Genomic DNA, 16,302 nt, shown 5'->3' on the forward strand with positions numbered 1-16,302 from the left:
AGTGGAGGAACCATGGAGAAAGGAATAGCACGTAAAATAATTTGGAGGTTGCTGAAGCGCTCCCATGGTCCCCGTTATCTTTCTCTTATACTGAAGAGAAACATCTTTAATAGATGAATCCCTCATGGGAGGAGCGACAGCGCCATGCTGTGGGCATTTTATGGACTGCAGGAAAGGTGAAGAAACTCAGCCCCCTCCCTGTTTCATTTTTCTTCTCTCCAGATTCTTTTCTGGATTGGCTGAATCGTCAGCTCTGATTAATATTGTTAATTACATCATAGATCTGTCCTGCAGTGAGTGGATATTGCTGGCATTTGTAACTGGGAGATTGCTGAATCTGACCCCGCGTCTCTGCGCTCACAGGTCCAGTTCTGGGTTACAAGTTCTCAGCTGTATCCTGCGGATTATGTGATGCAGGGAGTGTACATCCCTGCCTGGTCTGAATCTGACCCTGTGTCTCTGCGCTTACAGATCCAGTTCTGGGTTACAAGTTCCCAGCTCTATCCTGTGGATTATGTGATGCAGGGAGTGTACATCCCTGCCTGGTCTGAATCTGACCCCGTGTCTCTGCACTTACAGATCCAGTTCTGGGTTACAAGTTCTCAGCTCTATCCTGCGGATTATGTGATGCAGGGAGTGTACATCCCTGCCTGGTCTGAATCTGAACCTGTGTCTCTGCGCTTACAGATCCAGTTGTGGGTTACAAGTTCTCAGCTCTATCCTGCGGATTATGTGATGCAGGGAGTGTACATCCCCGCCTGGTCTGAATCTGACCCCGTGTCTCTGCGTTCACAGATCCAATTTTGGGTTACAAGTTCCCAGCTGTATCCTGCGGATTATGTGATGTAGGGAGTGTACATCTCCACCTGGTCTGTCTCTCTATATTATATCATACAGGGTGGGGTTAGCAGCAGCCTTGACATAGGAACTGACATTCATTTCAGGCTCCCTTGAGCTCTTCCCTGATTGATGCAGGAGTTATCTGGCTTTTGACTGTTCACATGCTAGATAGAAAGAGAAGCACAGCTCTTGTACTGTACTAAGGGAGAAAACTCTTCTGCACCGCGTAGAACAAACAGCATTAAGGAGCTTTCATTCTGAAGAGATGTTAGGGAACGAACATGCAACATAAATCCATACAGCGAGGAAGGGGAAACGATAGTGCAGACTACTGCTGGGAGTTTGCAAGCTGTCCCCAGGATAGACTGACACCTGCGCGAGATTCACTGCAGTTCCTTCTCTTTCTGAAGCACTGGGCTTCATCTGAACAGCATCAGTGCACACTGTAATAAACAAGAATCTATATTCACTCCAGGCTTACTTTAAATTTAATGCAGGAACCTTTGTGAGGCACCTAAAGCTCTCCAACCTCTGAGGGTCCAGGAGACCACATACTGTACAGAGAAGCTGGTAATACTGTAATTTGGCATGGAGGGGCAGGAGCCTGGCAATGCTTCTTGTTTTGGACAAATCTCAGACCAGCTCGCTCCTGTTTTCACATTGTAGATTGTACCTGGGCATGCTGGGATTTGAAGTCCCTTGTACTGCCTTAGAGCCATGCAGGGATTTTGTGAACTGTGGCTGACGCTTGCCAACAGAAATTTTCATGGAGTAAGGATCCACTACTTTTTATGTGCAAAACTTTAGAAAATTTACCTGCAAGTGAGACTCCTACAGCAGTGATCGTCACTGTGAATTGGCACAGCACAGTCCCTATCAGAAGACAGGCATATGAAAAAGCGTCACCTCCCTTCCTTCCTAGCAGCTCTCTCTTCCCTGCTGCTTCTTTTAACTCTCTCATCCCACTCTCCATGGTACTTCCATTCCTGCATCTCTGGGCTCTCTCCCCCTGCTCTCCATCCCTCTCTCTGCTCTGTGTCCCACTTTCCCCTCACTCACTACTTTCTATGCCTCCCAGCCTCACTCCCTCTGGGCTCCTCCATTCCTGCATCTCTGGGCTCTCTTCCATTGCTCTCCATCTCTCTCTCTGCTCTGTATCCCACTCTCCATTCACTCACTACTTTCTATGCCTGCTAGCCTCACTTCCTCTGGGCTCTCTCCCATGCTCTCTATCCCTCTCTCTGCTCTGTATCCCACTCTCCCTTCACTCACTACTTTCTATACCTTCCAGCCTCACTCCTTCTGGGCTCTTCCATTCCTGCATCTCTGGGCTCTCTCCCCCTGCTCTCCATCCCTCTCTCTGCTCTGTATCCCACCCTCTCCCCTTGCTCACTATTTTCTATACCTCCCAGCCTCACTCCCTCTGGGCTCCTCCATCGCTGGGCTCTCTCTCCTTCCTGTTCATCCCTCTCTCCACTCTGTATCCCACTCTCGCCCTACTTTCTATGCCTCCCAGCTTTACTCTCCTGGATTCCTCCATTCTTGCATCTCTGGGCTCTCTCCCCCTCTCCCTGGTCTGTATCCTTTCTATGCCTCCCAGCTTCTCTCTCCCTGGGTCCATGCTGCCTGTGGATCCCTCTCCCCACTCTTAATGCTTTTCTCTTTCTCTGTGTTTCCTTCTCACTTGCCAGGGTGTGTGGCTCCTGAGTGTTTGTACTTCGCAGTCTCTAAGCTGGAAATTGTCATCTCCAGATCTCTCTCTCCCTTCCAATCCTATTTTTCCAGAACCACTCTGCTTAGTCCTGTCTCAGCCCTCCATTCTCCCATCTCTTTACCTCATCCCCCCTTACTCTCAGCCATATGTCTCACCCATTCCTCCACGTGCTCTGTCCCAGATCAGGGAGGCAAGAAACAGGACAGAAGTCAGACACCTTATAAAGTATCTTGGAGACGGCAGCAGCCTGGTTACTGTACTCTCACCATGTCACTGAGACCCCTCCTCACATTCACAGGCTCTGATCCCATCTCTGTCACTCTCACTGTGTCAGAGACCCCTCCTCACATTCACAGGCTCTGATCCCATCTCTGTCACTTTTACCATGTCACTGAGACCCCTCCTCACATTCACAGCTCTAAACTCATCTCTGTCACTCTCACTATGTCACTTAGACCCTTCTTCACACTCACAGCTCTAATCCCATCTGTCACTCTCACCTTTTCACTGAGAACCCTCCTCATATTCACAGCTATAATCCCAACTCTCACCATGTCACTGAGACCCTTCCTCACATTCACAGGCTCTACCATCTCTGTCACTCTCACTGTGCCATGGAGACCCCTCCTCACATTCACAGACTCTAATCTCAACTCTCACCATGACTCTGAGACCCTTCCTCACACTCACAGCTCTAATCCAATCTCTGGCACTCTCACCCTGTCACTGAGACTCCTCCTTACATTCACAGGTTCTAATCCCATCTCTGTCAATCTCACCCTGTCACTGAGACCCCTCCTCACATTCACAGGCTCTAATCCCATCTCTGTCACTCTCACCATGTCTTCGAGACCCATCCTCACATTCAGAGGCTCTGATCCCATCTCTCGGCCACTGATACTTACACTATTTTCTTTTCAAGTCTCCTAAATCATTTTTAAATTGTGATTTTGTAATTGCTGCAATAGTACCTTTTCGTCACAAAATTAGCCCAGCTCTAGAAATCCCATCACATATTACATACAATAAATCTGATCATCATAGCTCACACGCAGTGCTCTCTGATTTATTTTTTCACTCTTGTTTACCGCTCATTCAGAGAAATCTCTGATCGGTGCCGTTTATAACTAATATATCCAAACCGAAGCAACATAAAGCAGCAAATCTACAGTAATCTTCTGGTTAAAATGAAACCCATCACATAAAGAATGAAGGAGAAATTTCTATTCAGCAGAAGGGCATAGGAACGTATAGGTCAGGTCTCTTACAAATGGCTGAGATGGAAAAAGACAACACTTCACCTTTGGATGAAAGGACTGATAATTCACCCCCAATCTCCACTCTCTGGTGCTAAATCCCTAAGCTCTGAGTGGAGCTTTTCCTCACTACCTTGACCGTTGGCACTTGGAATAAAGATTCTGAGGTGGACTGAGGACTTCTATTTGGTCTATAAATCTGGGCCAAAAGTTGTAGATAACTCACTCCCTCACCATGCGCAACCTTAAGCACTGAGCACATTCCCTTAAACTGGGCTCTTAACCGGACTGGAAACAATGTGGAGGCTGCGCTAAGTCTCCTCGGGCATGACAAAATTAGCCTTGCTGCCGTATTTGTAACTGGGAACCCCAGCAAAAGCGCATTGCAGTAATCTAACATTGGTAGCAATTGAACCCGGCCCTCCCCCCTCAGAATTCTCTTTAGTTATCTGAATTTTAAAAATATCCTTTTCAGCAGCGTTGAGAGAGAGAGAGGGGCATCAAGTTGCAGAAGTCATCACACCTCCAGATTAAGCTATAATGGGCGCATTGCTGTACCCCCGCCCTGATGTAAGACCATTCCATTGTGCCACATTTAAAAAGGGATGGGTGTCTCCAAAACCACTGCACCAACACAAGATGAGCCCAGCTCTAGAAATCATGCAATAAATCTGATTGTCCCCCTCTGATCCATCAAACGCTTTCATGGAGATCTGCACATTCATCATCTCCCAGATCTCACATCACAGCCCTGAGCCCGGCTCTCTCATTCCCAGGCTGGCACGGGGCGGATTCTCAGAGCTCCGGCATTTTTACCTCCTGTGTTGAGACCCGGATAGAAATAGGGCCGGAGTTTCTCAGTGAAGGTGTGGGTGAAGGTGAAGAGATGAGATTTCTCATCTGCATCGTAAAATGAGACCTTTCCTGCCTGATAGTCCAGGAGGATCCCCACTGCCCGGGGTCTCACGCTCAGGGGGAGCTGGGACCAGAGGGAGGTGCAGGCCTTGTATTCTCCATCCCTCAGTATCACTGCCCAGAATCCATTCTCAGGTGTTAATGTGAACTTCCCCTTCCTGCTCACAGAATCTTTACAAACCCCCAATATCCAGTCAGTCTTGTCTCCCACCTCCACCTCCCAGTAATGTCTCCCCGAGGTGAAGCCCTCACGCCCCAGCACATTGACATAAGTATCAAATCTCTGGGGAGAGTCAGGCAGGTTCTGTCTTGTGTCTCCCTGTCTGACGCTTTTCCCATCCTCGGACAGGACGAGCCATGGATTTGCAGTCTCAGGATCCAGAGTCACATCCGCTGCAGGGAAGAGACACATTAATAAACATGAGCACTCACTTCTCATTGGCTCCTCACACACCCATCTCTAACCCTCACTGAATGCTTCCTCACTCACGTTCATTAAGAGAAGCTCTGCTATTGGCTATCACTCACTGACAGGCTTGCAGAAAACAACATTCTTATTGGCAAATAGATCTGTTCTCCATCCTATTGGTCTCACAGCTCTGCTGAGTGAATGCATGAATGAAAGATTCTGATTGGCTTATTCATGCACAGGCTGCATAAAACAAGTCTCCTCATTGGCTCCCCATAGCACAGTACAATAAGCTCAGCCTCTTACTGATCCCTGTAGAGCTGCAGTGCTCCTGTAACTGATGAGTGATTAGCAACGGGCTCCACTGTGCAATTAATTACCCAGGCTCATTCCCCATTGGTTTTCTTTTTAAACTTTTTCATCTTCTTCAGAGGGGCCCTGAGCAGCTCCTGTAATCCTGGAGCTCTTCAACAATAAAGGATGGTTCCCTGTACGTACCAGGATCAGTCCAGGCTGCTGGGTTATGCCTCCTCTCCAGCAGATGGAGTCAGAGAGAAAACTGAAAGCACCCCCTAGATATACTGGTGTGCCACCTGTGATCTCCCAGTATAATCTCTGACTCCAGCAGATTGAGAGGCATAACCTGCGGTCCTGGCCTGGTCAGTTTGTCGGTACTGGGAAAAAAACCCAAAACATAATAATAGTACTTTGGGGACAAGATCAAGTAGTCTCTTCCCTTCTCTTGTGTTATTCTTTCTCAGACTGTCTTTTTCTCTCACTATCTTTTGCAGTGCAGGAGCTTAAAGCGAGGCAGGCACAGAGGGCACTGCCCTCTTAAATTCCCCGGTATAGCGTGTCCATGAGGCTGGGGGAGAGTTCACCGGTGGGCCGGTCACCCTCCCCCCCATTTTCCAGGGCTCCAGCCCTGAAGGGGGTTTAAGAAGGAGAGCAAATTAAAAAAAAAAAAAAAAAAAGAGTCCTTGCTCTGGAGCCACTTAAGACCTGTTGGTGACAGGCAGTGAGCTCTTTGTTCGGTTAGCCCCGGCCTGCCAGTGCCTCTAAGGACGCTGGAGGGGGTGGCTGTGTCATCCGGCGCAATTTTCTGGTAAGGGTTACTTACCTTCTTTTTGGCGCGCTTTTCTGTCAGCTCCTCTGCTGCCGCGATGCCGCGTTCTTCCGCCTGCACGGCCTGTGGGGGGGCGGGGGCGCAACTCTCCCGGGAGGGTCTCTGCTCCCGATGTCTTCCCGGGGGCGAGGGACCCTCCCGGGGACCGAGCGCTGCCAGCAGCGATTCTTCTCTTCCCCCAGCGTCGCGGCAGCGCACAGCTCCGAGCAGCCGTTCTTCGGCCCCTCCTCCTTCGGGGAGGAGAGCGGCGGCCATCTTGGCCACGTGGGAAGCAGACCAGTCGGCTTCGGAGGAGGAAACCTCCCCTCATCCTTCCCCTCCCGACCTGAGCCTGCGCCCACGGTGCGATTTGGAGGACTTTGGAGCCCCCCTTCCCCCAGGCTCACAGAAAAAGGATTTAAAAAGGTTGGTGCCGTTTTCCTCTGAGTTTGTGCTCCTAATGCACAAAGCTTTTTTACAGGCAGAGTCTGGTTGGGAGGCAGAAGGTCCCTCTCCCCCGAAGGTCCCCAAGACTTCTTTGATTCAGGAGACCCCGCCGGGGCTGGGATCCACAGGGACACATGTCACCCGCCCGCGGGGGGGGGGGGGGCAGGAGTTTGGGGGACTCAGGAGCCGCTCCGGATCCTCCAGGGGCACCGGACTTGCAGGCAGCGGACGACCAGGGGGCCGTAGAGGGGGACGACCCCCAGGTGCTACGTTTATTTGGGAAGGATGAGTTAAGTTTCCTCATCCTCCATGTCCTGCAAGAGCTGGAGCTGACAGCTCCACCTCCCAATGCGGACACATACACGGGGGATATTGCTATGGCAGGCCTTCGGGCCCCCCCCTCAGACTTTCCCTTTACATCCCAAGGTTTTGCAAATTGTTTCAAGGGAATGGGAACTGCCGGAGGCTTCCCCGCGGGTGAACAAGGCAATGGAAAAATTATATCCTTTGCCCGCGGAATCTTTGGATCTTTTTAAGACGCCTGCGGTGGATTCAGCTGTCACAGCCGTGGTCAAGCATACGACTATCCCGGTTACGGGGGGAATAGCCTTGAAGGATCTCCAAGACCGCAAGTTGGAGGTCTTATTGAAATGCATTTTTGACGTGGTGGCCTTGGGTGTCCGGGCAGCTGCGTGCAGCAGCCTCGTCCAGAGGGCCAACCTGCGCTGGGTCCAACAGCTCCTTACCGCGCAGGAGCTTCCTCCGGCTGAGGCGGAGCAGGCAAATTGCGTTGAAGCGGCGGTTGCTTACACAGCGGATGCTTTATATGATTTGCTGCGCACTTCAGCGCGAATTATGTCCTTGGCAGTTTCAGCAAGGAGGTTGTTGTGGCTCCGTCGTTGGTCTGCAGACGCCACCTCCAAGGCCAAGTTAGGCTCCTTCCCCTTTAAGGGCAAGTTGCTATTTGGCGAGGAATTAGATCAGCTCATTAAGGACCTGGGAGATAACAAAGTGTACAAATTGCCCGAGGACAAGCCCCGTCAGTCTCGGCCCTTCGGGAATACCAGGGCTCGTTTCCGGGGTCAACGGCGTTTCCGTACGGGTAGAGGTGGTTCCTTTCCCCAGAAGCAGCAGCTCACAAGGTCCCAGTCCTGGTCTTCTTCCTTTCGTGGTAGGCGGCCTCCGCGGGGAGGGGCCTCGCAAGGATTCGCTGCTGGCAAGCCCGCTCAATGAAGGCGCGCAGACCCATTCCTCCGTTCTTTTAATCGGAGGTCGGCTGTCCCGGCTCTGGGAGGAGTGGGTCAAAATAACTTCAGATCAATGGGTGCTCGACGTGGTTCGGCACGGTTACGAGTTGGATTTTGCACGTTCCCTCCAGGATCTCTTTATGATATCGCTGTGCGGTCCTCCGGAGAAACAGCAAGCTATAGTTCAAACCGTCAACCACTTGCAAGCCATGGGAGCGGTGGTCCCGGTCCCACCGGACGAGGTCAAGACAGGTCGGTATTCCATATACTTCCTGGTTCCCAAGAAGGAGGGCACCTTCAGGCCGATCTTGGATCTAAAAGGCGTGAACAAGGCATTACGCGTGCCTCGTTTTCGGATGGAGACACTACGGTTTGTTATTGCGGCCGTCCACAAGGGAGAGTTTTTGGCTTCTTTGGACCTGACCGAGGCGTATCTTCACATCGGTATCCGAGAGCGGCATCAAAGGTACTTGAGGTTCATGGTGTTGGGGCGTCATTACCAATTTTGTGCCCTTCCATTCGGGCTGGCGACCGCTCCTCGGGTATTCACCAAGGTTCTCGTAGTGGTTGCGGCTTCCCTCCGTCGTCAAGGAGTTCTTATGCATCCCTATCTCGACGATTGGCTCATCCGGGCGAAGTCACAAGAGTCTTGCAAATGGGCGGTTTCCTTGGTGGTGCGTCAACTCCAGTTGTTGGGTTGGGTAGTCAACTTCGCGAAGAGCCGACTCGAGCCGACCCAACAGTTGGAATTTTTGGGCGCTCGGTTCAATACCCTAGAGGGCAAGGTCTTTCTCCCACATCAACGCATGCTCAATCTCATGGCACAGGTGCGGCGCCTGATGGACCTTCCCATTCCTATGGCTTGGGATTATTTACAGATCATTGGTCATATGGTGTCTACTACGGAGATGGTGCCATGGGGCTTTTGCGCATATGCAGCCGTTACAAACAGCACTGCTTTCTCGTTGGGATCCCGGGTCCGAGGATTACGGCCTGGAGCTGCCCTTGATGGACCCGGCCCGCTCCAGTCTCTCCTGGTGGCTAACTCCTGGTCATCTCCTGCAGGGAGTGGACCTGGAGCCTCCGTCTTGGATGGTGGTGACGACGGATGCCAGCCTTTCCGGCTGGGGGGCGGTCTGTCAGTCCCGAGCAGTCCAGGGCACCTGGACAGCGCTCCAGTCAACTTGGTCCATCAATCGCTTGGAGACCAGAGCGGTACGTCTAGCCTTACGCCGCCTCCTTCCGATCGTGCGCGGCCGAGCGGTCCGGATTCTGTCGGACAATGCGACTACAGTGGCGTACATAAATCGGCAAGGCGGCACAAAGAGTCGGGCGGTGGCGACAGAGGCGGCATTGCTGATGAGCTGGGCGGAACGACACTTGTCACGGATCGCAGTCACCCACATAGCCGGCGTGGACAACGTGCAGGCAGATTACCTCAGTCGACAGCATCTAGATCCAGGAGAATGGGAGCTGTCGGCGGAAGCGATGCATCTCATCACCCAGCGTTGGGGGACTCCGCGCTTGGATCTGATGGCGACTCGGCTAAATGCGAAAGCGGCGCGTTTCTTCAGCCGACGACGGGAACATGGGTTGGAAGGCGTGCACGTGTTGGTGCTTCCGTGGCCCCGTCGAATCCTTCTTTACGTGTTTCCTCCATGGCCCCTTGTGGGAAAGGTGTTACGGAGCATAGAGGATCACCAAGGTATGGTGATTCTTGTAGCTCCGGAATGGCCGCGCAGTCCGTGGTTTGCGGATCTCGTCAACCTGGCGGTCGACGGTCCACTACGTCTGGGTCACCTTCCCAATCTTCTCCGTCAGGGTCCGGTGTTTTTCGATCTGGCAGATCACTTTTGTCTGGCGGCCTGGCTTATGAGCGGAAGCAGTTGAGGAAGAGAGGTTATTCGGACGCTGTTGTTTCGACTCTTATTAGGGTGCGCAGGTGCCCATAGGCACCTGCGCGCTAGGGTTTGGAAGATTTTCCATGTATGGTGCGCTGCGCTAAGTATTGTGCCCCATCATTCGTCCGTGGGTCACATCCTTTCGTTTCTGCAAGATGGCCTGAAGAAGGGGTTGGCGTACAATTCGCTTCGAGTTCAGGTTGCGGCGTTGGGCTGCTTAAGAGGCAAGGTCGAGGGGTTTTCTCTTGCGAGTCACCCTGATGTTGTGCGTTTTTTGCGAGGTGTTCGGAATTTGCGAACTCCGGTGCGGGTTCCTTGTCCTTCCTGGAACTTGAACTTGGTACTCCATGGCCTGTGTGCGGCACCTTTTGAGTCTATCAAGACGGCTTCGTTAAAGGATCTGACTCTCAAGACGGTTTTCCTAGTGGCCATCTCCTCGGCCCGTCGTGTTTCGGAGCTACAGGCTCTTTCTTGCAGAGAACCGTTCTTGCGTATTTCCACGTCGGGAGTCTCCTTACGGACCGTACCTTCCTTCTTGCCTAAGGTGGTTTCATCGTTTCATGTTAACCAGACGGTTGAGTTGCCTTCTTTTTCGGAAGAGGAGCTGCGGTCTTCTCAAGGTAAAGACTTGAGGCGTTTGGACGTCCAACGGGTCCTTTTGCGCTACTTGGAGGCTACCAATGACTTTAGAAGGTCGGATCACCTTTTTGTATTATGGAATGGGCCCAAGAAGGGGCTTCAGGCGTCCAAGACTACAATCGCACGCTGGTTGAAGGGCGCTATTGCGTCCACGTATATTGGTTGCGGTAAACCTGTTCCGGATGGGCTTAAGGCTCATTCTTTGCGTTCTCAAGCGACTTCGTGGGCTGAAAATCAATTGGTCTCTTGTCAAGAGATATGCAGGGCGGCCACTTGGAAATCATGGCATACGTTTTCCAGGCATTATCGGCTGGATGTCCGTGGTTCGTCCTCACAGTCCTTTGGGAGCAGCGAGATTCGAGCGGGACTCTCAGGGTCCCACCCCAGTTAAGGCGGCTCGGGTACATCCCAGCAGTCTGGACTGATCCTGGTACGTACAGGGAAAGGAAAATTAGTTTCTTACCTGATAATTTTCGTTCCTGTAGTACCAAGGATCAGTCCAGTCGCCCACCCACACTTCTGGGAGTCCGCTCGTCTTCTAATATTCTAATATTCTTCATTGGCAGATTATGGTCGCTACGTTTGGAACAGTTTTAATGGTAAGTTTGTCGTTCTCTAGTGTTGTCCTGTACACTCCTTTCTGTTGTACTGGTTATACCTGGTTTTCTATGTCATCCAGGAGGTTTCTGTTTGATCTAGTCGTTGAGTAAATAAATAAATAATTACAAGGGGGTAAAAGAAATTTTTGAGGGCATTGTCGGAAGTGGTTAATTCAATACTTCTGCTTTGATATCACATATACTGAGGGATCGCAGGTGGCACACCAGTATATCTAGGGGGTGCTTTCAGTTTTCTCTCTGACTCCATCTGCTGGAGAGGAGGCATAACCCAGCAGTCTGGACTGATCCTTGGTACTACAGGAACGAAAATTATCAGGTAAGAAACTAATTTTCCTATCCAGTTTTACTCACTCACTCACTGCAGAATCTGAACAGAATGCAAAGCTTGGGATGTGTCTATCAGTAGCTGATGCCATCAAACAATTAGTAAAGATCATCAGTAATCAGTGACTATATCAACTACAGGATGAACCCATCCTGAGCTTTGTAGGTCATTTTCCCTCTGCAGTAACTGATTCTGTAGAAAAGGAATTTTAACCTGGGAATAACAAGACAACCACAAGCAGCTGAGTTAAAGAGGTTGGATTTGTGAACCCTCATAAAAACATAAGAAATTGCCATGCTGGATCAGACCAAAGGTCCATCAAGCATTGGCAAAAAGAGGCAAATGCCCAGCTTGCCGATTCTGAAGGCAGCAAATAATCAGGCTGAAGAGGAGCCTGCTCCTGTTTGCTTTAGGGCTGTGAGCCTGCATCACTTCAGAGGGAAGCTGCAGTGACACGCTATCTTCTCCCCCTTACTGTCCCACCTCCAGCAGGTCCTGCCTATGGGCACCAAAATCTGGCCCTGGTTTCATGCTGCAGTATTCAGCCAGTAACATAACCCCAAATCCTGTGGCACCGTCTCTTTCATTTCTCAGGACTCTGTCTGTGACCATAAAAACCTGGAATTGCTGTTTCTGTGTGCAGCCTTCTCTGTTTATTGTAAGGGAAACAGGAGCCTTTCCAAAGCAGAGATCCACCTTAAATAGTTTTTTTAATGTAAAAGAGAGAAACTGAAAGAAAGCTTACCTAGTTCTGCAGAAAGTTTGCCTAAAAGAAAATGTAAGGTAAACAATTATACTGAGAAATGGTAAAACTTTAAAATGAAGCATTTTTGCAATAGATTTACAGCCTGATATTCAGATTTATTTATTTATTTTATTTATTTAAAAGGTTTTATATACCGACAACCGTTTGCACATCGTGTCGGTTTACAGATAACTTAAAACCATGGTATAGGTAGGCGTAGCCTTTACAAAGAACATAGAACAGTCAACAAAATAACAAGCAGAAAACTGAATAAATTAGTATATAGATTCAAATTGGGGGTAACATAAGATGGGAGAGGGGCATAACCAACAGTAACAAAAAGGAAAAGCTATGTACAGGGTTCAAAAAATACATTCATTTGCGATTGCTGATTGCTTATTTCAGGGAAAGAAAGAGGGGAAAAGGGAGGCCTGAAGTAAGGCAAATGGATTTTTTAAAAATTTTTTTATAGAGGTGGGTCACAGAGGCAGAAGAGTTAGCAAGCAAGGGTGAGGAGGGGTAGGCTTGTAGGAAGAGCCAAGTTTTGAGTTTCTTTTTGAATTTGGGTGTGGAAGTTTCGGTGCGTAGATCAAGGGGCATGGAGTTCCAGAGGGTGGGGCCTGCAAGGGACAGGGCTCTGTTTGTTGTAGAGATGAGTCTAGTTGATTTTATAGAGGGGGCACAGAGGGTTCCACGTAGGGATGAACGAGTTGGTCTTGTGGAGGTGCGAGGGAGGAATGGTGGGTTTATCCAGTTGAAATGTTCGTTAGTGATGCTTTTGTGAATGAGGGTAAGAGTTTTGTATAGGATGCTTGATTGTATAGGAAGCCGGTGGAGATCAATGAGGGTGGGAGTGATGTGGTCTTTCTTGTTAGCATTTGTGAGGATACGTGCAGTGGCATTCTGAAGTAGTTGCAAAGGTTTGATGTAAGTAGCAGGGAGGCCAAGGAGGAGAGTGTTGCAGTAATCTATTTTCGAAAATATGATAGATTGGAGTACAGTACGGAAATCAGAGAAATAAAGTAGAGGTTTGAGTTTTTTGAGGGTTTGCAGCTTGAAATAGCAGCTGCTGAGGATAGATTTGATGTAGGGTTTGAAGGTGAGTTGGTTATCAAGTATGACACCCAGGTTTCGTGAGTTGGATGGGAAAGTGGTGGGGGGTAAAGGTATTGATGAATGTTTGGAGGAGATGAAAAGGAGTTCAGTTTTTTGGGGGTTGAGGGATAAGTGCATGTCGGTGAGGAGCTGGTTAATGGAGGCAAGACAGGTTTCCCAGTTTTGGAGAACGGTGAGAATAGAATTTGTGAAGGGGATGAGGATTTGCACATCATCTGCGTAGATGAAGTGCGTAAAACCAAGGTTAGAAAGAAGGTTGGTGAGAGGGAGCATATAAATGTTAAACAGGGTGGAAGAAAGGGAGGATCTTTGGGGGACACCACAGTCGAGGTTTACAGGTGAGGATTCAATATTGCCAGTGAGGACTGTATAACTACGGTTTTGGAGGTATGATTTAATCCATAATAGTGCTGTACCGGAGATTCCAATACTGATGAGAGTGTTGAGAAGGATGTTAAGATTGACGGTGTTGAACGTGGCAGAAATATCAAGCATAGCAATGAGATAGGAGTTGCCAGCGTCCAGTCCTCTGATTATAGTATCAGTTAGGGAGAGGAGTAGGGTTTCCGTACTGAGGTGTTTACGAAAACCATATTGTGTTGGTGGGAGGATATTGAATTGTTCAAGGTAGTCAGAAAGGCGGGAGTTTACTAGTTTCTCCAGGACTTTGGAAAGGTAAGGGAGATTGGAGATGGGACGGAGGTTAGATAGATTGGCGGGATCAAGAGAGGGTTTTTTTTAGGATAGGCTTGACAACAGCTTGTTTTAGAGAGTTGGGAACCAGGCCTTGTTCAAGGGAACGGTTCACAATTTTGGAAAGTGATGAAGCTATAGTTTTAGGAATAGAGAGTAAGAGTTTGGTAGGAATAGTTTCAAAAGGATGGGAGGAAGGTCTCATCTTTTTTAGGATGTTCTCTATTTCAAGAGTTGAGGAGAGTTAGATGAAAGAAGGGTGGGTGTGTGTGTGATGGGGAGTGTAAAATTGTTAGTATTTGAGGAGAACTTAGCAGTGATATTGGACACTTTATTCTTAAAGAAGAGAGCTATTTCATTGCAGCGTATTTGTGTGGGAGGTTCCTGAGGTAGTGTCAAATTGGGTTTGGTAAGATTTGAGATTAAGGTAAATAGGGCTTTAGGGTTATATTGTAGGAGGTGAATTTTTTTGGCATAATATTCTTTTTTTGTTTTTTGGATAGCATTCCTGTAGGCATGCATAAGTTGGTAGTAGTTGGTTTTAGTAGCGGGAGAGGGGTGTTTTCGCCATCGTCTTTCAGCTGCTCTGAGGTGGATTTTTTGGATTTTGAGTTTGTGGGTGAACCAAGGTTTTTTATTTGATTGGGTTGATGTGACCGTTTTTTTTGAGACGGGGCATAAATTGTTTGCAATATTGAGGGTAATCTCTGCCCAGGAAGAGACAGCACTGTCAGCTGACTTTAAGTCGAGGCAATTGGGAATGTCTGAGCAAGCTGTGGTGAGAGAGTCTAAGGAGCAGGTCTTATGGAACTGGAAGGATTTAGTCTGAGAGATAGTGGAAGGGGGTGGCAGTTGAAGTGCAAGGGTAGTTTTTATAATGGTGTGGTCAGACCAGGGGACAAGGAGGCATGAAGGGGGGTGGATAGAGTTGATGAGGGAGTTAGTAAAGATAAGGTCTAGGGTATGTCCGGCCTTGTGGGTCGGGGAGTGAATGATTTGTGTGAAACCCATCGCATCTAAGGATGAGATGAATACTTCGCATGGAGGAGATTGTGGTATAAAGTCAACATGAAGACTGAAGTCGCCAAGGAGAATAGTAGGAATGTCAGGCGAGAGTGAGTCAGTGAGAAATTCGATGAGAGGAGAGGGGTCTTTTTCTAGCAGACCCGGGGGGGGGGGGGGGGGTGTAAATCAGGCAGATTTGCAGAGAGTTTGATTTGAAGAGGCCTACTTCATATTGGGCGGGAATATTGCAAATTTGCGGGGTGAGTTTGAATTCCTTCTTGGCGATTAGGAGTAATCCTCCTCCTTTTTTCTTTTTGCGGGGAATAGAGAAAATATCATAGATTTCAACGGGGAATTGGTTGATAAGGGGAGTATCAGAGGTTTAAACCATGTTTCGGTCACAGCACAGATTTCCGGTTTGGAGTCGGTTAATAGGTCATGGAGAAGGTGAGTTTTTTGTTGCAAAGATTGGGCATTAAAGAGGAGGAGTTAAATAAGGGACAAGGTAAGGAGATGCGTGGAGGGGGATATGGGAATGGGGGTCAGACGCCTTTTTAGAGGGGTGGGGGGGTTGGAGGGGGGAAGGATAGTTTTGAGGGGTATCTATTTTGGTAAGTGGTGGAACAGAGACATGAAAGCGGTGGCATCGTTGACAGGAAAGGGTTGGCAGACGTTTACTGGGGAAGATTAATGAGAGGCAATCAAATAAGGCAGTTTTAGACAGGATGTTACAACGATTAGCAATAAGGGGACGCACAAAGGGGCGCCCGTATGGGGTGAGCGCGGAACAAAAGGAGGCCTTACCCCGACGGGCTTTCAGCGCCGACTGCACGGGCCCAGTTCACCGCAGCTCTCCGATCCGTCTCCGGGGTCAGATGCAGGGAGTGTGGCGAACATACCCAGATAAGCCTCTATAACATCACTAAATTCCATCCCTTCCTTTCTGAGCACGCCACCAAATGCTCAATATCTCTTATCACCTCCTCCTCAGACATCTACAACTTGCTTTCTGCAGGCCTCCACCTGAACTGTCGCTCACGGCAATCTATACCAAAATCAGCTGCACCTCTTCTCCTCCTTCAGTGCTGCTATGCGCACCTAACCCCTCTTCTCAAGCTGCTCATCGCCTCCCTGTCTTCTTCTCTTACTGGCCTGTAAATGCACTCACTCTGCAGCTCCTCACTACCTATCGTCTCTCTCTCCCTGCATCCTTCCTCATAAAGTCCATTCATTGGTCAGGTCACTCTTATCTGTGCCCTTCTCCTCCACCACCAACTCCACCTTGCTGCACAGAATGACTGGAATAGGTTTCCTGAGCCTCTCTC

General features: G+C 49.3%; 1 protein-coding gene across 2 annotated transcripts in view; it reads right to left on the reverse strand.

Moving 5' to 3' along the window:
- Positions 1-3,594: 3,594 nt before the first annotated feature.
- Positions 3,595-16,302, reverse strand: part of LOC115085683 (E3 ubiquitin-protein ligase TRIM39-like) — a 38,567-nt gene continuing 25,859 nt past the window's right edge. For both annotated transcript variants that reach the window (XM_029591987.1, XM_029591985.1), the window contains 2 exons: positions 12,164-12,184; positions 3,595-5,118 (listed from right to left, as the gene is read on the reverse strand). In XM_029591987.1, coding sequence (XP_029447847.1) covers positions 4,577-5,118; positions 12,164-12,184 — 563 coding nt within the window. In that variant the 3' untranslated portion in view covers positions 3,595-4,576. The remainder of the gene's footprint in view (positions 5,119-12,163; positions 12,185-16,302) is intronic.

Source organism: Rhinatrema bivittatum, chromosome 2 (assembly GCF_901001135.1).
Source record: "Rhinatrema bivittatum chromosome 2, aRhiBiv1.1, whole genome shotgun sequence".
Classification (NCBI taxonomy): domain Eukaryota; kingdom Metazoa; phylum Chordata; class Amphibia; order Gymnophiona; family Rhinatrematidae; genus Rhinatrema; species Rhinatrema bivittatum.